Genomic DNA, 26754 nt, shown 5'->3' with positions numbered 1-26754 from the left:
AAGACATAAAAGTATAGATGATGCAGTTTTAATTTGTAGTCATGGAAATGAATGGTACCATCGAAAGTGGAGACATTTTTTTGCCGTCTGTTAGTCGTGGTGATACTGTGATTTTTGCTAGAGGATGCCTGGGATTCAGATGCAGGCTCAGCATGGGGCAGTGTGCGTTCAGCAGTGTGCAAACACGCAGGATCAGTGTGCACTCAGGCTGCAGTGCCTGCTGCGAGGCACACAGAGGTGAGCACTGTGCTGAGGTGGGTCCTCCCGCGCGGCGTGGGAGCACAGCTCTGTGTGCTCAGCCACGTGCACACGCAGGATTTTAACAGCTCTGGCTGCTCCCTGCTCCTTCAGCTTACTGCCCTTCCGTTTCCTTCCTGGTTTGTTTCTTTTGCCTCCTGCCAGCCCAGAGAAGGGCTGCGTGTGAGAAGGTTATGGTGTGACGGTCGGTAATTCAGTGTGTCCTCCTGATTTGTTGCACATTACCAAAGCTGTTTGGAAGTGCATGTGCTCAGATACAGTCTGGGTGCCTGAGGTGGTGCTCACTGGGGTTGGCATGCAGGGCTGCAGACACAGAGCTGGTGAATTCCCACAGAGGAGAAGTGCATGCTCTGCAGGAGCTCCTTGTTCCGGGGCTGGAGCTGGGCATCCCCAGGATTTGCAGCTCCAGGACCTTTGGATGCCTCTGGGTGCCCACCTGAATTTACACCCCAGGGGTCAGGACAAGAGTGTGCTGTCAGAAAAACTTCTCCCAATAGTTGCAGCTGTGCTGCTGCTCAGATGAGGCAGATTTGGTGCCCAGTGGGTCAGGAGCTTTCCTTTACCAAAGATGGAACTAGGTTCTCTGCTTTAGTACATCAAAACCTGTTAGCATTTTCAATAACTGCAGAAACCATGTCGAATATATTATATATAAATATTCATATAAAATAAATATAGTTAATTTTAATTTTGTTTTTCAGGAGAAATTGATGTGGACTGGTCCATCTCTCATAAAGACTTGGAGGTAAATCCAACCAAATTTTTCTATAATTCTTTATTTTGTTGCTTATTAACAAGTAGAATAAAGTAAATGGGATTGAAAACCCCTCTGTGGTGTTTTTTGTGGGACAATTAGCAGTGCTCTGTCACAGGAGGAAGGAGTTCTTGAGTGGGGGCTGGCACAGAGGCAGGCAGGGATGGGGTGCCAGGCTGTGCAAGTGGACATCAGCTCTTCCTTCCTGGTCCTTGGAGCCCTGGAGCAGTTTCAGGGCAGCCTGGTGCCCTGCCCAGCAGCAGTGGGAGCTGGCAGGGTGTGGAGCCAGCAGCCAGAGCTCCCTGGCGAGCTGCTGGAGCATCCAGGAGGAGTGAGCTCCAGCTGCTCTGCCCAGTTCCTCCCCTTTTTCTTTCCAGTGTCCAGTGCAGCCGATACAGTCGAGTGACATTAACAAATTCTTTCCCTCAGGAGAAATGGTATTTTTATACCTCTCCTGTTCAGTCATCCAAAATTTCATGTATTTTTTTTTTTAAACTTGTGATGTTTACTGGGAAATGACAGTTGTAGATCGGGTTTTCAATTCTGGCTGTCTACACGGAAAGTATGTGTGAGGTCACTGGGAGAGAGACAGTTGGTTCCAGCTTCTCTTTTTTTTTTCTTTTCTTTTTTTTTTTCCCTTTTAAAGTCTTTCTTTACAATTGCAAATTGCAGACTTCATCCAGACTTGTATAGCATTGTACTTTGTCCAAGCAGTTTGCCTTAATGCGTGCAAAGGAATATGTAACTTGCATTTGCAATTGATAATCATTATATTTGTGTTCTGCAGAAAATTCCAGTTTGTTGTGACATAGCACAGTAAATCTTGGCTAATTGAGGAAAAGCTTCACAACTGCAGTCTTAAATAGCAAAAAAGAATGTCCTGAGAGCTGGCAGGGTGTGGAGCCAGCAGCCAGAGCTCCCTGGCGAGCTGCTGGAGCATCCAGGAGGAGTGAGCTCCAGCTGCTCTGCCCAGTTCCTCCCCTTTTTCTTTCCAGTGTCCAGTGCAGCCGATACAGTCGAGTGACATTAACAAATTCTTTCCCTCAGGAGAAATGGTATTTTTATACCTCTCCTGTTCAGTCATCCAAAATTTCATGTATTTTTTTTTTTAAACTTGTGATGTTTACTGGGAAATGACAGTTGTAGATCGGGTTTTCAATTCTGGCTGTCTACACGGAAAGTATGTGTGAGGTCACTGGGAGAGAGACAGTTGGTTCCAGCTTCTCTTTTTTTTTTCTTTTCTTTTTTTTTTTCCCTTTTAAAGTCTTTCTTTACAATTGCAAATTGCAGACTTCATCCAGACTTGTATAGCATTGTACTTTGTCCAAGCAGTTTGCCTTAATGCGTGCAAAGGAATATGTAACTTGCATTTGCAATTGATATTCATTATATTTGTTCTGGAGAAAATTCCAGTTTGTTGTGACATAGCACAGTAAATCTTGGCTAATTGAGGAAAAGCTTCACAACTGCAGTCTTAAATAGCAAAAAAGAATGTCCTGAGGCAGAAGTTGGAATGAGAACTTTCCTTCCAGACAATGCAAGTTTCTCTACAACAGAATTACCCATTCCAAACCTGGATGTGTAAATTGTACAGGGGGAGCATTAGATTTCTGCTGGATCACTGCCAGCGTTGACCTTTATAATTCCCAGTTCCCAAAGCACAGAATCTCAAGTGGTAAATGCATTTTTCTCTGTGTTTCACCAGGCACAGATCTCCAACTATGCGGGCGTGAGGCACAGCAGCATGCGGTACTACAGAGCTGACAAAAGTGTTACTTGTAGGAACTGCCACAGAACGGGACATTTGTCCAAGAACTGTCCCACTCCAAAGGTAAATGCAATGCTTAAATCACTTGAACTTTCAGCTGTTTTCTTGATATTCCTTTGTGCTTGCTGTTGGAAGCATTGTTTCAGTGGTTTATCCTTTCTTTGAAGCAGTGGTCTGAGTTACAGGATTGCTTGCACAAAGTCAGTTTACTGTGTGAAAGTATCCCTCTGTTTGGTGATGTCATTGTTTTTATTGTTTTTATAAAATAAAAATATGCAGAATTATATAATATAGAATAATATTGAATGGTTTGTGTTGGAAGAGATCTTAAAGATTAACTTGTTCCACCCCATGACATGGGCAGGAACAACTTCCACTAAACCATGTGGCTGTAAACTGAGAAAAAAAAATTCAAGTGCCATACAGAAACGTCTTTTTTTTTTTTTTTTATATGGTAAAACAGCTGGCAAGTGTAAAATATTTTTCAATTGTAGTTTCAACAAGGAGAATCTATTGAATCAGAAATACAGCCTTAGTAAATAAGTGAAAGCAGAAAGTATAATGAGCCATGATATGAACAGTGTTAAAAACCATGGACAAAACTGGAGCTAACTCTAAGAAGCTCAGACAGATAGATGCCACATATTCCAAAAGTTTGTCCTGTGGTTGGAGGTTTAAAAGTCAGTCAGTACACTGTTGGCAGCTGGGAGGCATTGCGTGGCAGCCTGGATTTAGCAACCCCCACAACAGAATCTGTGAAACCCTCAGACCCTGGGGCTGTACCCACGAGGACACTCAGAATGACCACGTCCCTCGGGGAAACACTCTCTCTCGGTGGGAAAACTGGCTCGACAGGGACGCAGGTTTGTGCTCAGAGCAGCTGGCTGCGTGTTCCGCGGCCAGCCCGCGTGCTGAACCGTGTGAGGCTGTGCCACAGAGCGCGCATGGAGCAAGTGCCCACCCTGCTCCCCCAGCACAGCCCCTCTGGGGGCTGCAGGGCTGGAAGGAGCTCTTGGAACACCCTCACTTAGCGTGATTCTGCTTGTGCTTCTCCACAGAAAGCTCCCCCGTGCTGTCTGTGTGCAGGAAGAGACCATCTGCAGCACAGCTGCCCAGCGCGTTTCTGCCTGAACTGCTGCCTGCCCGGGCACTATTTCAGGGAATGCCTGGAGAGAGCCTATTGGAACAAGCACTGCAACCGCTGCGACATGAAGGGCCACTATGCTGATGTGAGTATGGCCCTTGGCACCGCCTGCTTTGGTTTGTGTCTGTCAAAAACTGAATTTGCAGTGGCTACAATCTCTTCGTGTTTGATTTGACGTAGCACCTATTTAGATAGGCATTTGAAAATTGTGTTTAGTCATTGCTTTACACTGTCAGAATTTTCCTGGAGAGCTTTTGGTTCAAAGAAAACAAACCAAAGCATTGTCTGGCTCACCTGCCCAGTCCTCAGAGAGAGACATGGCCTTTAGTTTGGTTCAGTTTGGCAGTGGTGGACACAAACGTCCTTTTTCCTGGGGAACGAAAGGGGTAGGGAGGCTGAAATCAGGAGACGCAGTGCTGCGAGTGTACCAGAAGGAAGAGCAGCTCTGGTGCTTCAGGAGTTCCAGATCTCTGGTTGTTTCACCGTGATCAGATATTAATCAGTGAAAATACTATTAGAGTGAAGTAGTTTGAAGCCTTGGGTTTGACAAGATCTACTAAAGTAAGACATAGAAGAAAATTAAAGGGAGAACAAATGTAGTTGTCTCTTTCTCTCATCTTGTATTACATTATTACGGTCTTATATGTCCCCAAAATTCAGTCCTATATGTAGCAGTCAAGCTTTTATGATATTTTTTTCTCTTGAATTAAACACACATAAGGATAAAAGGCAAATCGTGATAATTTTGGCGTATATACACACACTTCAGTTTCTAACTATAGATATGGCCTATATGTTTGGTTTTCAAATACACCTGTGGGATTCTGTAAGCACTGGATATTTTTGAAACTCAGAAATATTTGAATCTCTTTCTAAATGTCTCCTTCCTGCCTTTATTTTTTCTGTTTGGTAAAAGACCATGTCACGGTGGTACATGAGATGTGCAAAGGTCAGCCGGCATATTTGGGAGCTGCTGTTTCTTATGATATTAGAATGTGTTCTAGATGTACTTTTGCTTGCAGCTAATGTGCCCACAATACCTTTAAAGAGTGTGAATTGTACTTTTCTGCACACTCATTCTGGTAGGCAGTGAGACAGACTTGCAATCTGTAATGAAACATCTTTTCTTTGCCATCTCTTCTCTTTTCCACATTTTATGACACCAGTTTCATAAACTGATTTTTTCTCTAAAGAATCATGAGTGCCCTATCACACCAGCATTGAAATCCTCCCTGAGCCGTGCAGGTTATCAGGAACAGCACAGCATGTATTTTTTCTGCTCATTTGGGTCCACCTTTAATCAGAAAGGTTTTCTTTGAAACTTTGGGCAGTTCTTGCGCGCTCCTGCACGGGAGGTGTGAAGCTGCCTGTGGCATTCACCTGGGTGAATCCTGGGGCGTCAGAGCAGGAGCTCACCTGCCCAGTCCTCAGAGAGAGACATGGCACGGCAGAGCAGAGGCAGAGGAATCACAGCCAACAGTGAATCTTTCCTGAGAGCAGAGCAGACAGCCTGTGAAGCCAACAGGTGGTCAGGACACGAAAGGAACACTTGGACAGGAGCAGGCTGCTGCTCATGGCCTCAAGGTGTTTTTTGCATCTGGGGTGTTCATATTGGAAGAATCCAGGAATGTTCCCATGCTGAAACCTTGCTTTGTGGAGGGGAGCACCAGAGAAGTTGTCAAATGGAAGGGAATGTGAGTGTTCCTACAAATCTGTGAGCGCTAGCCCGTTACCAAAACTGGGTAAGGACTGCCCAACAGCTGCAGAGGAGCATGAGAGTGAAACAGCCCAGCCAGCCATGGCAGCAGACTCCTCGTGCTTGGTGCATGAGTGTAACTGAGTTTTTAATGCAAGGACAGTGTGTAGGGGATGTCCCAGGGACGGCTGGGGGTCCCAGACTGCCAGCTGCACATGTGCACCAAGCCAGGGGGCAGGAGCCATGGTGGTGGCATGTTGGGATGGGTGTATAAACATAACATAAATGGGGAGATTCAAGGCTGCTTTTGTAAAGGAAATCCCACTTCTCAGGGATCTCTGGAGTTCTTCAAAGGAGCAGGTTGACAAGCATGTGTGTAAACATGATCCAGTTGACATTGTCTACAAATTCCAAAAGGCGTTTTACAAAGTTCCTGACCAAAAGCTTTCAAGCAAACTAAACAGGCATGGAGTAAGAGGATAAAGGTGGGATATGCTAGTGTGACATGGAAAAGGGTCAACAATGGGGCAACAAGAGTGGCTGAGAAGACTGCATTACTTACAGAGTCAGTGCTGTGAGCCAGCTGTGCAGAACTGCCCAAGAACTGTAAGAATCAGAGGGAGAACACAATAAAATGGCCATTGACATTGAGTGGCAATAAATGTGAAGTAAACCAATCCCATCTTGGCATACGGAATAACAGGTTCTGCATATTGCTGTTTAGCACTCAGATCCTAGTTATGAGATATGATGCCACAAAAAATCAGTTCACTCTTCACAAGCTGTAAAAAAGAGCCCCAAACTGGAGCAACATTAGGAATCATCAGGAAAGCAGGAGCACCTGGGCAAAGCTTTGGACCCTGTCTTCTGTATCCCTTAGCACAGCCACAGCTCCTCAGCCTGCAATGGAGGTGGTGGATGGAAGGGACTGTGAAGAGAGGGAATCATCTGTCGCGTGGGAGCCAGTGGTCAGGGATCATCATTCCTGCCAGTACTCCTGAGGGAGGCAGCAGAAGCCAGGTCGGGAAGAGACAGTCCGAGGTGACTCTGTGTGGTCAGCAGCAGTTCTGGAGGCTCCTTTCTGAGGGATGCAGGTCTGCCCTGCTTCCAGAGGAAATGGGAGCAGTTCGTGGGAGAGAAATCACAGGCTCCTACACCCGGTTAGAAGGGACTTCATGGATCATCTGATCATCATCATCGCCAGTGTTTCTTGGCAAAAGCGTGGTCTACACAAGACAGCCCAGCCAAATCCTGTGTCCAGTTCTGGGGAGTCCACCACTTCCCTCAAGAGATGATTGTTCTCATCATGAACGGTTTTCTCCTGTGTCCACCTGAGATCTCCCCAGGAGTAACTTGGAGCTATCACCCCTTGTCTTTCCCATGTGACTCCTTGTAAAAAAGGAAAATCCCCATCCTCTTGTTATCAAACATATGTTGTGAAATGCTTTGGATGCTCAAAGGAAGTTGTAATTTGTCCTTCTCAGCAAGTTTACTCCCTTTTACTGTAAATCAGAGGGTGCAGAGCAGGCTCTTGTGCACAGTCTGTCAGGCTGACTTTCCACTTTGGTCCAAAAGTGAGTGTGAGGCAGTTCAAGGTGCCTCACCTAGTTTGCTTAGGAAACATGCCCTGTTACTTAAACCATTCTAAGGTCATACATTCATGATCTGGTAGATCAGTGACTTCTCCTGAGACAGCGCTGAGAACATACAGAGCCCTCTTAGCTGGAGGTGTTCTGGAAGCAGCCCGGCCTCGCATGGTTTCCTTGGAGGGTCGTCCAAGGAGCTGCTTTTGACTGATTCCGTGGCAGTTTGGTGGGTGCCATGAGCCTCGTGGTTGGTGTGCAGCCTCACCTGCCAGCAGCAGGGCTGGGAGAAGGGCTCCATGGATCTGCAGGAGGCAGGCAGAGGGGGCAATGTCTCCATGTGCACCAGCTGAGACAGCGCTGAGAACATACAGAGCCCTCTTAGCTGGAGGTGTTCTGGAAGCAGCCCGGCCTCGCATGGTTTCCTTGGAGGGTCGTCCAAGGAGCTGCTTTTGACTGATTCCGTGGCAGTTCAGTGGGTGTCATGAGCCTTGTGGTTGGTGTGCAGCCTCACCTGCCAGCAGCAGGGCTGGGAGAAGGGCTCCATGGATATGCAGGAGGCAGGCAGAGGGGGCAATGTCTCCATGTGCACCTGGGGGAACCAGTGTGCGGGTGCTCGGTGAGCTGGGTGGGCTCTCCAGGAGCTGGCAGACAGCAGTGCCCAGCTGCTTGGTGCCCTGTAGCCACGCTGTGTCTGACGGCCCCAGCCGAATGCCCAAATTCTGCATTGTCAGCACTCCTTCCCATGAGCCAGCCGGGTGCTTCGGCTGCCATCTTCTCTGCATATTCTGAGAACTTTCTGGGCGTGCCAACCGCCGCTGGCCTCTTCTCTCCGGGAAGGTTCCTTCAGCCTTTGTTGTTTCTGCACTCTGCGCCGGGCTGGGATCATTCCACGGGGGCAGCTGGCATCCGTGTGGCCGTTTTCCCTGGGCAGAGAGCACGGCGTTTGCTCTGCCTCCTGAGCTCCCCAGTGTCCTTCCCACCCTTCAGGCCTCTGGCTGTCCTCGTGCACCCGAGGGTGAGCACACGGCCGTGCCACCAACGCCGGGGTGACACCGGCAGTCGCCCAGCTCTGCCCGCCCGGCACCGGCGGCTGTCTGCACTGGCAGCGTGGGGAGAGGTCTCGACATCTGCTTGTGCAGGAGTGGCTTTGAAGGGAAGCATTGTGTGTTTTCCGCGGCAGTTCCCATGCGGAGGTGATGAAAAGTGTGTGTTTTGGCAAATCTTTTGTTTTATTGTGGTGGCTTGCAGCGGGGCAGCTCCAAGCAGCCGCTGCCTCTTTGACAAAGCACCAGAGGATTCTGTTAAAAAGTTGTGTTTAGTAATTGTAGTCGTCGTGTCAGACCATAACTGACTCGGAGCTGAAGGATTTTTGCGAGATGAGTAGCTATGCCAGCAGGGACCCAAGTCTCCTGGGCCAGCCGCGCTCTCATTAAGATTTGCCGCTAGCCGTGGCGGTGTTCGGCAAGTATGTGACGTGCATGCTGTTATTGTATGCTTGGCTTGTCAGCCTGCAGCTTTCTGACACTCACTTATGTCACTCTTTATTCAGAGACGAAGAAGCTTTTGATAATTTGACAAGACAAGCTCTTAAACGATCTAGGTCATGGCCTTCACTGTCTGTGATTGTGAACATATTTCCTGAAAGCCCTGTCACTCATCACAGCTACATTTTCTCCCGGGGAGCCGCGGGCCCGTCCTGGTCTCCTGTCAGCGCGTGCATTTTGGTTATTCATACGCCAAATACAGTAGCGGGTTTCTGCTCGCCTTCGGCCGGCGCTCGCATGTTAGCGGGGCTAATCCGCCGCCCGCGCCCGCGCCCCGCCGCGCCGACGTCGAGGGCTCGGCGCGAGGCAGACGACCGGCCGAGGGGAGCGGAAAGGAGGAAAGGCCGCTTAGTGCCGGTTTTGTGTTTGCTCATTGTTGTGGAAATATGAGAACTGGTGGCAAGGGCCTCGTCTATTGAGCTCTCGAGTCCCGGTCTGCTGTCAGGGGCTGTTTGAGATTGAGTGTTTTATTTTCTTTGATGTTCACATTGGAGAATAGGGAAGTGGGAATTAAACAACAGATGCATTAAGCCGTTGTTCTGGTAAAACAATAATTAGCACCTGATAAAATTCAATATGGGTCAAAATGTGCAGCACCCAGTCTCGATTCTCCCATTATGGCGCTGTGCAGTGGGTCAGCCTCAGGCACGAGTGGCCGCCCTTGCACGGGGCCGTGGCAACGGTGGCACGGCTCTGGGGACAGCAGTGGTTCTGGGGACAGTGGTGGCACGGCTCTGGGGACAGCGATGGCTCCAGTGACAGAGGTGGCTCTGGGGACAGTGGTGGCATGGCTCTGGGGACAGCGGCGGCTCTGGGGACAGCGGTGGCTCTGGGGACAGCAGTGGCTCTGGGGACAGCAGTGGCACTGCTCTGGGGACAGCGATGGCTCTGGGGACAGCAGTGGCACAGCTCTGGGGACAGCGGTGGCTCAGCTCTGGGGACAGTGATGGCACAAGTCTGGGGACAGCGATGGCTCCAGTGACAGAGGTGGCTCTGAGGACAGTGGTGACTCAGCTCTGGGGACAGCAGTGGCACAGCTCTGGGGAGAGCGATGGCTCCTGTGACAGAGGTGGCTCTGAGGACAGTGGTGACTCAGCTCTGGGGACAGCGGTGGCTTTGGGGACAGTGGTGGCTCAGCTCTGGGGACAGTGGTGGCTCTGGGAACAGTGGTGGCTCTGGGGACAGCAGTGGCTCAGCTCTGGGGACAGCAATGGCTCCAGTGACAAAGGTGGCTCTGGGGACAGCAGTGGCTCTGGGGACAGTAGTGGCTCAGCTCTGGGGACAGCAATGGCTCTGGTGACAGAGGTGGCTCTGGGGACAGAGGTGGCTCTGGGGACAGTGGTGCCTCTGGGGACAGCGGTGGCTCAGCTCTGGGGACAGTGGTGGCTCTGGGGACAGCGGTGGCTCCAGGGACAGTGGCCCAAGGTGTCACAGAGTGCAGGCCCGCTGTCCTCGCCGCACGCCGTGGCAGTGGCACTGCCCTCTGCAGTAGGCACCTTTTGTGCTGGTACATTTAAATGTGAGTAAGGTCAGACCACTGGGGCAGGAAATAAATGCAATCTTATTTTAATGTAGTTCATCACGCTGCCATAGTAGCTGGGTACCATGGGGGCTTTTCTCTAAAGGAGGGCCATTCATGGTTAAGTTCTTTTAAATATAAATAAGGAAAATCATGGGTTTGGCAGCAGTTGTGCCTGGCTATGCTGTCGTCCACAGCACACCTCTTTGCCTCATTTGAGGAGACAGTATTTGGTAGTAATTGTTAATCATATTATTTGTCATTCCCCAATGTAAGATGCAGACAACAGCCCTGCGTTGATGCAGAGGTTCCTGGTTAAAAGCATCATCTCTGAAGAGCTGTTGTTTAACAGTGACCCCTCCTCAGCTGTTGTACCCCACTAGAGCAGTGTTACCCCCAGTCAGCACCTGAATGAAGGGATATGCTTAGCCTTCCCTCACCACCTTCATCCTTTCCCTCTGCTGGTGTTCCCTCGCCCTTCAAACGCCCCTGAGGACAAAACCCACCTCTGGACAGCACCAGGAAGGCTGGGGCTGTGCCTCTCCCAGCGTTGTGACAAGAGCTCTGCCAGCTGTGGCTCTCACTCAGAGCTACAGATTTCTGCTCAAAGTGATGTCTTTGTGTCCAGAGCAGAGAAAACACCTAACCAAACAATTATTCAAAGATGCAGTAATTTTGGTGATGATGATGATGACGGTGATTAAATTGCAGTCGTGTGAGTAAAGGTCATAGCACAGAGTGGCATTTTGCCAGGATAGGACAACTCGCTGATTGCAATTGTTCAACCACATTAGCCCGGGCACACTGTGGTAATCGAAAAGTATCCAGAACTAATGTATAAATAACTGCCTGCTACCCCTGAGCTGGACCAGCACAGCTGTCCTGCACAGCTGAAGCCTCCTCAGCTCTGAGGGAGACGCTGGGAGCTCTGGTACCAATTTTTACAGGCTACACAGTGTTTATGTGTTGCTCTCTGAACCCTGGCTAAGTTAGGGAAGGAGGAAAATCCTTTTGTTTGTGCTCAAAGACAGCCTGAGTGTGTTCAAACTGTCAGATCCTCGGTGAGGAATGCGATGTCCCCCACACGTTTCCTTTATAGAAATATTAATATAAAAGGCAAATATTTACACACAGCTTTTGAGCAAGAGGGGAAATGTTGAACCACTACACAGAACAGATTGTAGATTTTTCTGCAGACAATTATGTTACTGGTGGAATGAATAATAAATAATATCATTTCCATCACGTCTGGGAAAAACACACTGTATATGCCACAGGGTGACTGGCAAAAACTTGGATTTTATTTTGAGAGATACTGGTTGTGGTGTGTTTTTTTTTTTTAATTAACACGCTCCATCAAAATAAAAGAAGGCAAGAATTTGGGCATGAGTGAAAAATTTATTTGAAATCTAAAGAAGTGTTAATAGTACTCATGTGCAAGAAGTCGTGAGGCTTCAATGTTCGAAATTGCAGCTGCAGCATATTATGGAGAAGCCGTGGAATACTACATTTCTTTTTCTTTTCTTAAAATGAGGGCTGGCAAACCGAGTTGCTAATTGTTCAAATGAGTGCAGTGCTGTTGTTATAAGAAGGTAAATTTCTAAAGAGAAGTGAAAGCCCTCGGCTGCAGTAGCTGTGTACTAAAATGACAAAAAGCGCCACAATTTCCGTGTCTGTCTGTGGCTCAGGGGCCGTCAGAAATATTGTACATTTTGTAAAAGCATTAAGAACCCCTGAAAGAGTGATCTGAGCTTTAGTGACCACCAACATGTTCTGATTTTCTTTTAAAGATCCACGTTTTCCTCTTTACCATCTCTCGTGTGTCCCTCAGGTCAATTGTGTCACTTCTGTGACTCAAAAACCTGCTCTGAATTTTCTTTTTTTCCAAGGGCTGCACTTAGGACTTGGTATGAAAGTCTGGCAATTAAAAAAAAAATTAAAATTAAAAAAAAAAAGCAAGCAAGTCATTGTAAAAATAGCAACATTAAAGCAATCTGTTATGGTTCTTGTTTACAACTCATCTGACATGAGGCTGCTGAGGATTATTACATGTAACAATTATATTTTGATTAGGAAAGAAATACGTACGAAAAAGATAAAATATTTCAGTTTGTACATGAAAGGAAGGCACCTTGTGATTTAATTTCTGGAGCGTTATGTAAATTTAAAAGGTCAGAAAATGTAGAATTTAAATCCGCCCCTGTTTGTTTTGCAGCATTAATGTTTCCTACAGTCACGAGCACACTGCTCTCCCAAACTTCTGCCCCTCGGAGAAAAAGGGCAGAGAGAAAACTGTTACTGGCTTTCTGACAATGGCAGGGAGTGTGTTAAACCAGTGTAAAATTCAATTAAACTGTCTAGCCGGGTTTTTGAAGCTGAAATGCAGACCCTTTCAGTTAAGCTTCTTATTTTCCTGTGACCGACACCAGTGGATACTGTGTTATGCCAAAACCAACAGGCTGTAAAGCACCTTGTTTCATGCTCCTAGCTGATCAATATTTTTATTTTCCAGGCTTGCCCAGAAATATGGAGGCAGTATCACCTAACAGTAAGTAGAAACACCTTTTTTATTTTCTTCTACACCCAACCTATTTACTCCTCTGTGAACTGCTGACCATAAAATATAGATAAGCATCTTCTCTGAGAAGATAATAAACATCTCAAGAGTTTTTGAACTGAAGAGGGTGATGAAACACTGTCACTATTTTTTAAGCATCTTTAAAACTTGTGTGTTCATTTAAATGCTGTAATAATTAAATTAGTGCTTTGCCTCTCTTCTCTCAGTGACCACATTTACACATAGAAAGAGCGTTAAATTTTAAGTTGGGATGCACAGCAGAAGCAGTAATCCCATCTCAGATATCCCAGATGCTGGTAATTAGTCACTCTGTGTGACAGAGCTTTCTTCTTAGATGAGTGAAATAAATCTCAGTTAGAGTGGAGACATGAATTTGAGGGAAAACACCTCATAAACTTTTGCTGATAATTTATAATTAGTCAGGATATAGCTGTGACTCTTGTTTGGCCTGCCCTAGCTGGTCGTTAATCCCTGAAACAGTAAAATAAAACTTTGTGAAACTGTACCAGTTTATTACTTAAGAGTTTTCCTCATATGTGAAATAGATACAAAAATACAACAAAATTCATGCAAATCTGCTTAATATTGAAATCTCGTTCAGTATTTAACCAGTAAAAACAAATTTTTGCATTGGTGTCACAGTTCTTAAAGATATTAATTTCTAACATTGTCTAACATAAAAACACCTTTAAAAAATCAGGGGTTTGTTGTTCCTCTGAACTTTTCAGGGCTCCCCAGATCGGCCTCACACGAATTTCGCTGTTACAGATAATTAACCCCTGTTCTCTGCTCTCAGCAAAGTAGAAAAGTTTCTCCACTACTTTTCTTTTTGAAACTTTGGTTTTTTTCTCTGAAGCAGTAGATGGAATGTGCTTTATAATTTGTGCCTCCACCTCTTCATGGCGGTGGAATGCTCTTTTTTCTGCTTTTTTCTTCAAAATTCAATGAATAGAAGAAATCTGCTCTTAAAACCTCTCATTTGTGTTTTGTGCATAATGATTCTAACACAAAGATCTGCCCTGGAAATCCTCCACCCTTCCTGAGAATTTACTTTTAAACAGATTTGGTGAAGATTTTTTGTTGATTTGGTTGGTTTTGGTTTTTGGTTTGTTTTTTTTTTTTAAGCATTATGAGCAAAAAAAAGGTGCATTCACTGAGTATTTTTGTTTGGTTTGGTTAGGATTGGTTTTACATTGGATAAAGGAAAAAGGTAAATGCTGTCTTTCATTGTAATCCCTAAGGCTGCATGTGAAAACAATTTTTGAAATGTTTATAACACTTGGAACTTAATGATCAGAAATACTTGGTGCAGTAACATCCTGGGTTCTGTTTTTCACTGAGATAAAAGATGTAATTTAATTTTAGTCCTGCCTACCTGAATTGAAAATTCCTTAAAAAGTGAGTTGCCATCAATACTTATAAAATACTTATGTCTGTAAAAAAAGAAAAAAGCAGGGGGTTGCTTAAACTTGACCAAGTGCTGTACCAGGGCAAAATTTGAGGTATCTTGAGGTAGGAAATTATTTCTGTGGATTTTTTAGAAAGCATTCAGGGTTTACACTTGATGTAAAGTAAAGGTAAGAAAAGGTGTCAGAACAAGTTCTTGTTAGAAAATGTAGTGGTTACAAATATGGGCATATTATTAAAAGTACCCCTTTGGAAATATATGGTTTTTTATTTTAGGAACATTTTGAAATGTGGTCAAATAGGCACACTCACAGATTAATTGGTATTGCATCAGGCCCTACCTTCTGATAAACAGATTTCTGCTTTGCAGTGAATTGCAGCTTATTGCAAATAAGACACATTTCTGGCATGTGGGAAATGTTTTACACACCTTTTCTTGCATAGGAAGAGTACCTTTGGCTCAAAGTTACATTAGCAGTTGGATAAGCCTGGAATTTAAAAATTTGTACGGTAAAAGACATTGGTTGATATTTGCAATAAGTACATGAAAATAAACTGCATTATCTGATTTGTTTACAATTTTATCTTTTATTATTCCCTTTAAATATTCTCTTTGGCACCCGAGGCAGAGCAGAAGTAAATAATGTTCTGGCAAGAAACAAAACTTCTGGATTCGAATTGGAATTGTATATAATGTTTAAATATATTATATTTTTATATATATTTTTATATATAGATATATAGATATATAGATATATATATAGATATATATATATATATATATATATATAGATATATAGATATATATATCTGTTGGATTGTAACAAAAAGCCAAGGTTTTTTTCTCTCATATCAGCACACCAGTATTTCACCATAAAAATCATGGTACAATTTTCCTGTGGTAGGAAAACGAAATATTTTGGCACAAGTAGGAGAGCAGCATTAAGAGAAATGCCACAGGTTCAGAACAAAAGTGTTGCTGTGTGCCGTGGCCCACGGAGGCTGCTGGGGCCAGAGGAGCCTTTCCTGCACTGCAGCCGGGGACAGAGTGGCTGGAGTTGGGCTGGTTTTGGGGACTTTGTGGCGAGCATCCCCCAGGCAGGTGGCCCTGCGTGCAGAGCTCAGTTTTGTGGCGATTCACCGGATTTTGGCGCCGTGGGCAGAGGGCTCTCACGGAGTTTGTCCCGGTGTTTCGCCTTCCGTAAAGCATTCCTGGTTGATTTCTGTCAGTGCTGGTGCGGGGGTCACACGGCCTTCCTTGCCCCTCTCTCCGCAGTGAGGCTGTGGGTTATTTCGCTCATTTTGGGTCACTTTCCTAGGAGATGGACTGCCATCTATTGACTCCTCGGAGCCCCTGCACGGCGTGCGGGCGCTCGAACAATGACTCCATGACAAACCCTTCCTGCTCTGGGGGGTGGATGGTGCTGGCGTTTGTTGACGTTGGCCATGGTGACAAATTTGAGCGCGTTGCAAATAATTTGTTGTATGGGCAGAAACATCTTATTCCAGCCAAAACAGACTGCCAGCGCAAGGAATCTTGTGAAGAAATGGCAAAAAGGATTGTAAGTGGAATATTTTAATTTGCCTTTTGATGGAAAAAAAGATTATCATAAGGCATGCAGTGAAGCTTAAATCTAAGGGCTGTGTGATAATCAAAGCTTTATAAGTGGCTGAAAGTACTTTCTTTGAACTTATTCTTTCAACTCTTTTAACTGAAATTATTCTGAAAAAAAAGCCAATCAAAGTCAGCAGAAAAATCAAACTCCCACTGTGGTTTAAAATAGTATTTAATAACCTCTTTAAGACAGTGATTTAAAACTTTTACAGATCATTTTTATCACAACTACACTCCGTATTTCTCCTGCATCAGAGAAAAGCAATTATATTTGTCAAAATATATTTCAAGTTTTATTCGTGTATTTTGTGAATTGGATCATACCCACTAAGGTTTATCAAAGGGGTTATTGTCAATCAAATAACAGGACAAAGACTTCTTTGACAGAGTCAGGATAAGCAGTTTTGATCATAGCTTGCTGGAGTGTCAGTGATAATACATGTGATTTTGGTTTTGGGCACAAGGCATTTGGAGGCCTTGTTGAGCTCTTTGTTCTGGGTTATGAGGAAGCTTTGCTTACAACTGTGACTCCCTAAATGCCACAGTTTGTGGTGCTCCACAAACCCAGAGAAACACGGCCCATGTTCCACAAGACATGCCGTCCCATCCCCTCTGCACCCTAAGGGCACAGGGGTGCACACTGCAGTGTTTTTTCACCCTCGGAGCACTGTCGTATTCCCTTTCTCCTGTCACTTCAGGTTTGAGCTATAAATGTAGTGATATTTATTATGCATTTTAAGTGGAGGTCAGGTTATGGTCCTCTAACAAACCAAAAAGATAAACCCTTAATAACGCTAAAAAAAATCAGTGGAAAAACTTGTGAGAAGGCCCCCAATGATTTTCTTTTGTTTGTTTCAGTTTTGCAGTTTATCCTTTAAAAAACACAATATTTCCCTTCAAGTTTGACCTGCTGCCCGTGCACCTAGCCTGTGCAGCTGCTGTCCTCAGCGGGCCCGGGCTGCCAAGGGGCAGTGCAGGGGGTCGCATTCTGCATGGACAGCCTGTGTCCCCTCTGCTGCTGCCGTGGGCAGACTGGGGCTCTGCGGTGGCCGTCCGGGGAGCGCCGTGGGCCGGGCTGCCCGTGCTGCCCAGCGGCTTCGGCCAGGGCTGACCAGCGGCTGCGGCCTGGGCTGACCAGCGGCTGCGGCCTGCACTGACCAGCACCATGCCCGTGCTGCCCAGTGGCTTCGGCCTGGGCTGACCAGCGGCTGCGGCCTGCACTGACCAGCGCCATGGGCCAGGCTGCCTGCGCTGACCAGCGGCTGTGGCATCAGCCCCATCCCGTGGGCTGTGGGGCCTTTGTGGCCTGAGCGGCCTGCTGAAGCTGCTGCTAGTGGTGGTGTCCACCCAGCAGATGACATCGCTGGAGAAAAAGGAAATTTGTTTCTCTTCAGTGCCCAGAGACCGTGTTTTGCTCTGGGTGTGAGGTTGCACTTGTGGCGTGAGGCCCCAGCGTGTGGATGGCAGTGCTGGTAGGGCAGGCAGCCGCTGCACGGTGCTCGGCATGTTTCGGTGTCAGATGCAAACGGGCCGGCTGCAGATCTCACCACATCTTATTGTCAGACTGGCTTGTGCCATGCAGGAAGGGACAAAGACACCACAGTCAAACAGGAATGAACTGTGCAAGTGTTAGACTCTTCTCCAGTAAATAACAACTAAGTAAAGAAATCTGTCCCTAGAGTGGGCAGAGCAAGTTTTTATTTTCCTGAGGTGTTTCTTGCGGTTGATGTGTGTGTTAAAACATCAGTCTCACTGGGACGGAGTGTTTTCTTTCTGCAGGGATGTCTCATTCCTAATAACCCCTTCCTGCCCTGGTGCCGCTGCAGCCAGCCATGCTGACTCCGTCCCCTGTGCCCTGCCTTCACCAGCCTCGTCTGTGTGAAATCTCCCAGAGCAAGATGGCCACCAACAGAGCTTTAGAACCATCAGAATTTTTAATGAGCAGAAGCTATCATTTAACACACTTTTTGACAGTTTGTTAATCTTACTTTTAATCCGCTTACATAAAAGGAAGGTGAAGCGGGAACTGGCTGATTTGGCCCTGTGTATGAAGGACACGAAGGGACATGCATCTTTTGTGTTTAAATGTTGCACTCAGATTTCTTTGTGTGCATGATTAAAATTCCTCGTGGCCTGCTACTTCTTTTCTGAAGTGAAAATGTAAGCCATATTCCTGGAAGTCAATTTCTCTGTTACAGTGTGACTTCCAGGAAGGAAAAATAAAAAAATAATACAACCCTGGCAAAAAAAATATCTAGGCTTGAGACAGAGAGAAAGAGAGAGCACATTTGGTTTGCATAGATTTTTTAGGTGTTGAGCGGTGAGGGAAGGGCTGGGTTGAGGAGTATTTTGGGGAGGAGGTAATGCCCGGGTTCCTGGCAGCTGTGGCTGTGACATGGCCGCAGGGCTGGCTCCACTGGCCATGACACACAGCCACAGCCATGCGGCCAGCACGCTCCTCTGGAATGCTGCAGCGCCTGGCCGGTTCCTCTCCAGGTGTGTCAAGGCTATTTCTAGCAGCTCTAGGGGGAAAAAAATGAAGTCTGTTTGTGAAATAAGCAATGTATTTCTCATACGTTGGAATCTCAGAGTGGGCCCTCATGTGCCGTTGCGTCAGTATCCATTCAGCAGGATGTTTTACAGGGAAGGCAGCTCAGAATTCTCAGGCTCATGGATTTAGGGTAAAGATGACTCTGGCTCTTGTGAGTTCTGGGCACATGAGCACCTGGAGCATGACGGACTCCACATCCCTGCTTGGGAGGTGCTTGGCTTTGTGAGGATTTCCTGCCCTTTGAGAGGTTGCTTGCCCCGACAGCCAGTGCAGGAGCTGGGGCAGAGCTTGGCCAGCAGATATTCTGGTTTTAAACTCTCTGTGTTTTAAACTCTCTCTTGTCCAACCCTGACCCGTCTTGCAAGTGGTTTTCAGTTCAGGGATGCTTGCTGACATGCTGCCAACCCTGCACAGCTCTCCTGGAAAAAGCCAGCAGGTCAGAGGAGGTCGGTGTGCTGGGCAAAGTGATTTTACACTTTATTTTCCCCTAGTAATTGTAATTTGCTGAGTTGCCACTCTCTTTCAAGTTTCAGATATTTTTTGAGGCTATCAGAAACCTAAACCCCAAATCTTTTTCTATTGCAAAGGAATCATGTTTCACAAAATATATTCTTTCTGATAGGCTTTTTGGGGTTTATTTGTTTTGGTGTTTTTTTTTTTTTAATTTCCAGAAAACAAAGACAGTTTCAGGTCCTGAAATAACTGTTAGGTTTATGAATTCAAAGCATATGCCATAGCTTTTCAGTACAAATGCTACCTAAAAGTTCTTCCCCAATTTTTGTTTGAAATGTGTATTTAAATTATGATGGGGAAAATAAGTAGCTCTAATAACCCTGTACAATTCTTCTGCAAGGACCTGAGCGGACGTTTTGGGTGGGATGCAGAACCTTCCAGCAGCACGGGTACCACCTGGCACTCACCTTCACCAGGTAGTACCCATGGTAGGAAGTGTCCTGCTTCTCTGACTTTTATCTGTCCCGTGCTCTTGCACCTGCTCCCCAGAAAACAAAATAAAAGCTGCTTCAAAACTGAGGGTTAAAGAGAGATTAGATCTTGACCAAAAACTGTATGTCTGTGTATTTCTGGAAGCAGTCTGGAAATGGGGAGAGAGCAGAATAGAGCTGGCTGAACATTTCTGTGATTTTGGGGTTCCAGATGACGTCGCTGTGGTTCTTGTCTTGGAGAACCCCGGCCCTGGCACGGGTGTTGAGGTGGTGTCAAGGGCCCTGTTTGCTGCAAAAGCACTGTCTTTCACTGTGAAAGGGAAATGGAGAAGAGAAAAGGACAGAAATTAATGCATTTCACTGTTTTAAATCTCTGGCTACCTCCCGCGTGCCTCGGCCATTCTTTGTGCAGTACATGAAATTTGGTGGTGTGTGTCCCTCCAGCCCTGCACACCCAAAACCAGAGGGGTTTGGGTTATTTTTGTGATGCACCAAAGCTGTTGGGTGAGTGGGTAATTAATCAAAGAGAATAATCAGGGAAGGTTTGCTGCTGAAATATTTCCCCTTCATATACTCAACTGCAGTTCTCTTAAGGGAGAGGATTAAGATTATTTTTTCTTTAATGCTTACAAATTCAGTTTAAAAATTTCACCTTTCTTTCCTTTCGTCTGAAAAGGCAAACTTAGGCAAGCATTTACATTATTATCATGATTTCAAGTATTAACTATCTAAATAAGGAAGATAGAATTTTCAATCTGAAATAAGGTTTCCAATGCATTTTTAAAACATTTGAGAAAAAAAGAATTCCTTGCCCTCTTTCTGCAGTCAGTGCTATGTATAAATATTGATATTAAAGTTCCTACATTCTGAGATTTTCTCCAGAATTTCTCCAAACTTGATATCTTTCTTAAGTTTTGTTAGACCTCTGAACCAGTCTCAAAATTCTGTAGGAAGCCAAAAATCATCTGCAAATTTAACAGACATTTTAAAACGTGAAAAAAAAAACCCAGTTGCACATAATACAGATAAATGCCATGAAACGGATTTTTGTGCATTTTCGTATTGCAAAGTGGAAAAAGTAGGAAAAGGCAGTAAATCTGCTTGCACTGCGTGGTTCATCTCGCTGTGATTCGTGTGTCGCAGCAGCCCAGAGCTCGTGCTGGTGAGACAGTAACTTCCTCAAGTTATGCTCGATCATGTTAATAATCTACGGATTAGGGTTCCCTAAAAACATTCACTGATTTAATTCCGAGAGGGTCTATCATCTCCGTGATGTTAATGCATCTTGTTAGGTCCTGTCATGTGTGCAGAAAAGTTTCTATCCCCGTGACAGAATTATCCTGATTTTGATTTCAGGTCTTGGAGAACCAGGTGTACAGGGAATTACAGGGGCCGGGGGCGCGCGCGGCGTGGCGAGGAGCACGGAGCCCCAGAATTGTGTGTGGGGTGCGATGTGTGCGCACAGGGAGGCATCCCACGCGGAATTTTTGGCTGCAGGGCTGGGCCTTCGGTCTGGACTCACTTTGCAGGGTTGAATTTGGGTTGAATTTCGACACACAAGCCCCAGCAGCGCGACAGCGCCGCTGAGATGGGCAGGGGAGCCCCCCGTGAAGGAACGGGCACTGCAGCCTGCGTTGGGCTGCCAGGGCCCCTTTCCCTGCTCCTGGTGTCTCCACAGGGCATGCTGCCCGGTGTGGGGTGCCCACTGCTGAGGATCAGGAGTGGTCTTTACACCAGAGCAGGTGAGGAACTCGCAAGGGAAGGACAGTCACTGCTTGGGTCAGTGTTTCTTGCAGTTGTGTCCAGAAGTGGCTTCTTTTTCTTTCCCTGTTTTTCTTTTTGCTCCCCTCAAGCTTGCCGTTTCTCCACCTGTAGTGTCTGCTCACCTTGTAGCCAACAGAAAGTATTTTGGTGTTGTTTCTTGACTATGCAGCTAAATCTGTTTCTGATGAATTTTTATAGCTTATTTTGGCACTTAAAAAATGGGGCAATGAGCACCTGTGCAGGAGCACAGACACTGGAGGGTTTCTGTGGACTGTGCAGTAACCCTGAAATATCTCTCCTTTAAAATTAATTGCCCTGGATTTGAATGAGATACCCAGTTTCTGTCTCTTTTGATGCCAGATGAGAGCTGGTTAAATTCATTCTGATTTTCTGATGGTGGCCTCAGGAAGGAAAGAGGAAAAATTATAGCAGTGAGACACTCAAAAGTTGCTCTGGAGGAAACTGTTTTGGTCAACAGCATATTTACATGGTGTGTGAGAGCAGAAACCTGATGGGCTCTGACCCATTTTTAAATGCTGTATACTACTCAGGAAGTCCCAAGTCACATTACAGTAAAAACTGCATGGAATTGAAAACAATGTTTAAAAACAGGCGTGCAAAAAGGAGATGGAGAAGCTTTTGTTAGTCAGTGGTTGTGTACAAGCTGTCACGCATTTCCGCAAGGACATACTTGGGATGAATGTCACTCGTCATGAATCTAGGTGCAAATAACTGCTATTCCTGAATATATATGATGCTCTTTAATGGAGAGCACATGAAAAAATTATGAGAAAATGGATAAACATTACCACGTGCAGGTGGCATGTTGGTAATGTAAGGAAAGTGCTTCTGTGAAATTGTCTGTTAGTGAAGGATGCTGAAGCCGAGCTGCTGGGGAGTGTAAATGGAAAAGGTTCAATTATTATGTATTTAAAATGTACCCCAAAACTCACTTCTAGCAGACTGATGCACTGGTCACATGGCATCTCATGTTCTTCAGCAGAACTGAAAGTTTTTCCCATGTTTACTTCCATTTCAGCTGTGACTAGAAGCCACTTCCAAAAAAATAATTATTAAGAGTCCATTATCGAGAAATACCTATTAAGAGTGCTCCCCTAAGAAACTTATTCAGACGTGGCACTGCCTCCTTTTTTGTGTGAGGGTGAGGGATGATCAGTAGATGACATAAAGATTAAAGTGAGAGAAAGGAAGCTGTAACTCATCCAGAATGACAGTAAAAATTAAAACCTTGGGGTTTGTCAGGCTCCCCCGTGTATTAGCTAATAAATATGACTGTGCTTGAGTTCTGTTCATCCTCTGATTTTACAGGCTTTGCAAATGTTTGTTTTCAGATTAATGTATAAATGTATGTGTAACTATGCATATGCTCAGCGTGGGGGCAGCCGGTGCCATGCCCTGGCAGATACGCAGATATATAGATATATAGCAATATATATAAACATTTGGCCAATCCCCTAATAAACATTCAGATAAAATATACATGTCCCAGTGCATGAGTCTCCTCCTCCTCCTCTTCCTCCTCCACCTCCTTCTCCTCCTCCTCCTCCTCCTTCCCCACGCAGTGTCTCCCCACCTCCCCCACCCCACTTCAAAGCTTGTGGTCCTTTCTCCATCCGTGTACTAAAAGGTTTCTTTGTGAGCCAGGCCATTTGTCCGTCATTGTTTGGGGCCCAAACGGTGGTAAAATACCCTGTCACCGATCTGGAGCACGGTGAATGGCAGCTTCTCTCCGGACAATTGGCGGCGGTGCCGAGAAATATTCCTGAGAGGATTATTTAACCTTTCAATTTAGGGGGCACAAAGCCCGGCTGATTAATGAACTTTCTGATGGGCGCCGATAAGCGGATCTATTTCTTTATTTCCTCCAAAAGTGATTCCTTCTCCTGTCCCATATTACTATAATCTTAAACATAAAATGTGGCAAATAGATTAAAAAACAGCACTAAAGAGTTTATCTGGCTAGCAAACTGAAGGAGCTAAATTAAAATTGGTAATGAAAGCAGTGGCTGAGCCCTGTATATGGTTTTTAAATGCGCTGTGTATTTTGAAGAGACTTATTCTCCAGCCTGCCTGGTAATGACTGCTTTGGGTGCGCGGTTCGGGTCCAGCTTCTGTTATCCCCCCAAAAAAATGAGTTGTGTTATCTGGATGACTGCAGACACATATGCATCCCCCTTTCTCACTGCATGGGCAGACAAGGTCGATAGCATTACAAGGTATTTGTGGCAGTGCTTGTTTCAGTTTTCAGAGCTGCCAGTTTTCAGCCAGATTTGAATTACAAAAGAAGAAGCTGGCATGAAAATTGAAAGGGTTTATCGGCTAGTCTGAAGCCTCATAGCACATTGCTTATTTATGCAGTCCATTTGCACCAGGAAATGTAAAAAGGAAATACATTTTAAAAATAAGGTCATAAAGACCCAGATATGTTTAAGATGGCAAATAAAATATAGATACCTATAATATCTTTCCAGGAAACGATTTCACTTAATGTTGCACATTACTTCGGAGGAGCATTTATGTTACTGTCATAAATTTGTGCATTTGTGTCACCATACAGATAGTCCCCAGGGATTAGGAACGAAGTGTTTGCTAACTTACTTTAAAATTAAAATAGAAGGGGAGATAGGTTTGTAGTTTGAGAGCCACATCAGGAACAGTTAGAGTTTAATGCGCCATCGTTTTTAAATAACGTTTTGCATTCCCTGTAAAATTAGCCATGGACGGCTAGAGAGATGCCACCACCTTTGGAGAAAATTGGGATGCCTTTTAAACCATGAAGATTTTGAGGCATTCAGGGATTGTATTGTTGTTATCCTCACTATCTTGCATACATTCATTTTCTCTGTGAACTTGAGGGGGTTTTGTCCGTTTCTTAGAGAAGACTTTTTGAATTAATATTTTAGGGTTTTCTCTTCTGCTTGTGAGAGTATTAAAAGATTGCATTCATTTATTTCAAATATATAATACTGTATGTTTTGTCTCTTCCTTTAGCGTTTTCACACAGTCAATTGTAGATGCTATTTGCATCTCTTTAAAATGCATTGTAGAAATGTCTTATTTCTGTAGAAAGAGATCACTTCACAGTGCTCATACTGTGGACCGGGCAAGTCAAATTTCTTCCTCTGGGAAAGGTTTTGGTTTCCCAGACTGTATAATCCAAAAATAAAATTTGATTAATTACCTGTTAATTTAATGTGTATCATGGCTTAAAAAAAGAAAGGGAGAAAAAAAAAAAGAAAGAAAAGAAAAAAAAAAAGCCCTAAAAGATAAGTGAGATCACTTTTTTCTTGATTATTTCACTCTGTTTTGGTGATGTCCAAATGTCATGAGCACATATAATAAAGTGGAATTTGTGGGAAGAGGCTCAGGTTAGACCTCCACAACTCATGTGGGAAGAGAAAGGTTTTATTAGATAGCTGAAAAAAAGAAATTAAATTCAGCAAAGAAATTATTTCATTTGTAATTGTTTGGAGTTTAGGGGGATTAAAAGTCAAAATACTAAATTTGTATGTTTCTTGTTTATTAGCATGCACCAGGCTCAGTGTGTATCTTTCATGAATTTTCATAAGGATTTTTACTACGTAGCATGTGTGGCTTAATGATGCAATCACCTGATAGACTGGGAAGACTCCAAAGGAGACGTTCCGGTCTGTTGTGTACATAATACTTGTTTCAAAAATCTGCCTAATTAAGGAATTACCCAATGGAATGCAAGTCTACTGGGTGCATGACACGGTTAAAGAAAATAACAACAACAAAAACCCTGGGTATAATTACAATATTACATGATACCTTATATTGGCAATTTGGAATATAAGGGAATGATGCTAACCTGCCATTGTTTCAGCTGGCATGCCAGTAGATTATGATAGTTTCTAGGGGAAAGTAAATGTATATTTTTCCGTGATAGAGCTGCTCTGACCTTTTCTGTGCCCAGCTCCAGCCTGCAGCCGCAGCACGGTGATTCGCTCCATGATTATCTTTCAGTGGCTCAAGGAATGGTGAAACATTGCTGGTGATGGGTTTCACTCCCAGAGTCAGCCTAGGCTGGTCTTGGTGAGTTGCAAGCACAAGCTTCGGTGGTTTGCAACGCTTGTGCTTCACGGGGGTGGACAGAGTGGTGGGAAGAGCCAAATTCCTCCCTGCCATTCTCAGAGTTGTGGACAGTGCTGTTGGATGTGAGCAGCAAGGAACACCCCAGCAGTGAAGGGCGCTCATCCAGCAGGGGATGGCTGGTGGCTTCATGGGCAGTGGCCTTGGCTGCGTCAGGCTGGTTCCTCGGCTCCGGGAGCCATCTGAAGGGGATTCGTTTGTCACAGTGGGGTTCGCTGGGGCAGGAGCAGGGCGGAAAGGTTTGAGTCCAGCGCGTGCAAGAGCTCGCCCTGCACAGGTGGGGCCCGGCTGCCATTGCATGTCACAGCACACGTCACAGCCCGTGTCACAGCACACGTCACAGCACATGTCACAGCCCGTGTCACAGCACACGTCACGGCCCGTGTCACAGCCTGTATCACAGCACACGTCACAGCCTGTGTCACAGCACACGTCACAGCACACGTCACAGCACACGTCACAGCACACGTCACAGCCCGTGTCCCAGCACACGTCACAGCACACGTCACAGCCCGTGTCCCAGCACACGTCACAGCACACGTCACAGCCCGTGTCCCAGCACACGTCACAGCACACGTCACAGCCCGTGTCCCAGCACACGTCACAGCACACGTCACAGCCCGTGTCCCAGCACACGTCACAGCACACGTCACAGCCCGTGTCCCAGCACACGTCACAGCACACGTCACAGCCCGTGTCCCAGCACACGTCACAGCACACGTCACAGCCCGTGTCCCAGCACACGTCACAGCACACGTCACAGCCCGTGTCCCAGCACACGTCACAGCACACGTCACAGCCCGTGTCCCAGCACACGTCACAGCACACGTCACAGCCCGTGTCCCAGCACACGTCACAGCACACGTCACAGCCCGTGTCCCAGCACACGTCACAGCACACGTCACAGCCCGTGTCCCAGCACACGTCACAGCACACGTCACAGCCCGTGTCCCAGCACACGTCACAGCACACGTCACAGCCCGTGTCCCAGCACACGTCACAGCACACGTCACAGCCCGTGTCCCAGCACACGTCACAGCACACGTCACAGCCCGTGTCCCAGCACACGTCACAGCACACGTCACAGCCCGTGTCCCAGCACACGTCACAGCACACGTCACAGCCCGTGTCCCAGCACACGTCACAGCACACGTCACAGCCCGTGTCCCAGCACACGTCACAGCACACGTCACAGCCCGTGTCCCAGCACACGTCACAGCACACGTCACAGCCCGTGTCCCAGCACACGTCACAGCACACGTCACAGCCCGTGTCCCAGCACACGTCACAGCACACGTCACAGCCCGTGTCCCAGCACACGTCACAGCACACGTCACAGCCCGTGTCCCAGCACACGTCACAGCACACGTCACAGCCCGTGTCCCAGCACACGTCACAGCACACGTCACAGCCCGTGTCCCAGCACACGTCACAGCACACGTCACAGCCCGTGTCCCAGCACACGTCACAGCACACGTCACAGCCCGTGTCC

At 46.0% G+C, this 26754-nt stretch overlaps 1 protein-coding gene across 1 annotated transcript in view; it reads left to right on the top strand.

Moving 5' to 3' along the window:
• The first annotated feature begins 965 nt into the window (after positions 1–965).
• The window catches only part of ZCCHC7 (zinc finger CCHC-type containing 7), a 34398-nt gene continuing 8609 nt past the window's right edge, over positions 966–26754 (top strand). The window contains exons 1-4 of the mRNA XM_041407985.1: positions 966–1003; positions 2718–2843; positions 3839–4009; positions 12782–12817. Coding sequence (XP_041263919.1) covers positions 2757–2843; positions 3839–4009; positions 12782–12817 — 294 coding nt within the window. The 5' untranslated portion in view covers positions 966–1003; positions 2718–2756. The remainder of the gene's footprint in view (positions 1004–2717; positions 2844–3838; positions 4010–12781; positions 12818–26754) is intronic.

The sequence above is a fragment of the Onychostruthus taczanowskii genome, unplaced genomic scaffold (assembly GCF_017590055.1).
Source record: "Onychostruthus taczanowskii isolate IOZ18803 unplaced genomic scaffold, ASM1759005v1 scaffold282, whole genome shotgun sequence".
NCBI lineage: Eukaryota > Metazoa > Chordata > Aves > Passeriformes > Passeridae > Onychostruthus > Onychostruthus taczanowskii.
Note: the sequence above shows the minus strand (reverse complement) of the source record. Positions and strands in the feature narration are given on the sequence as shown.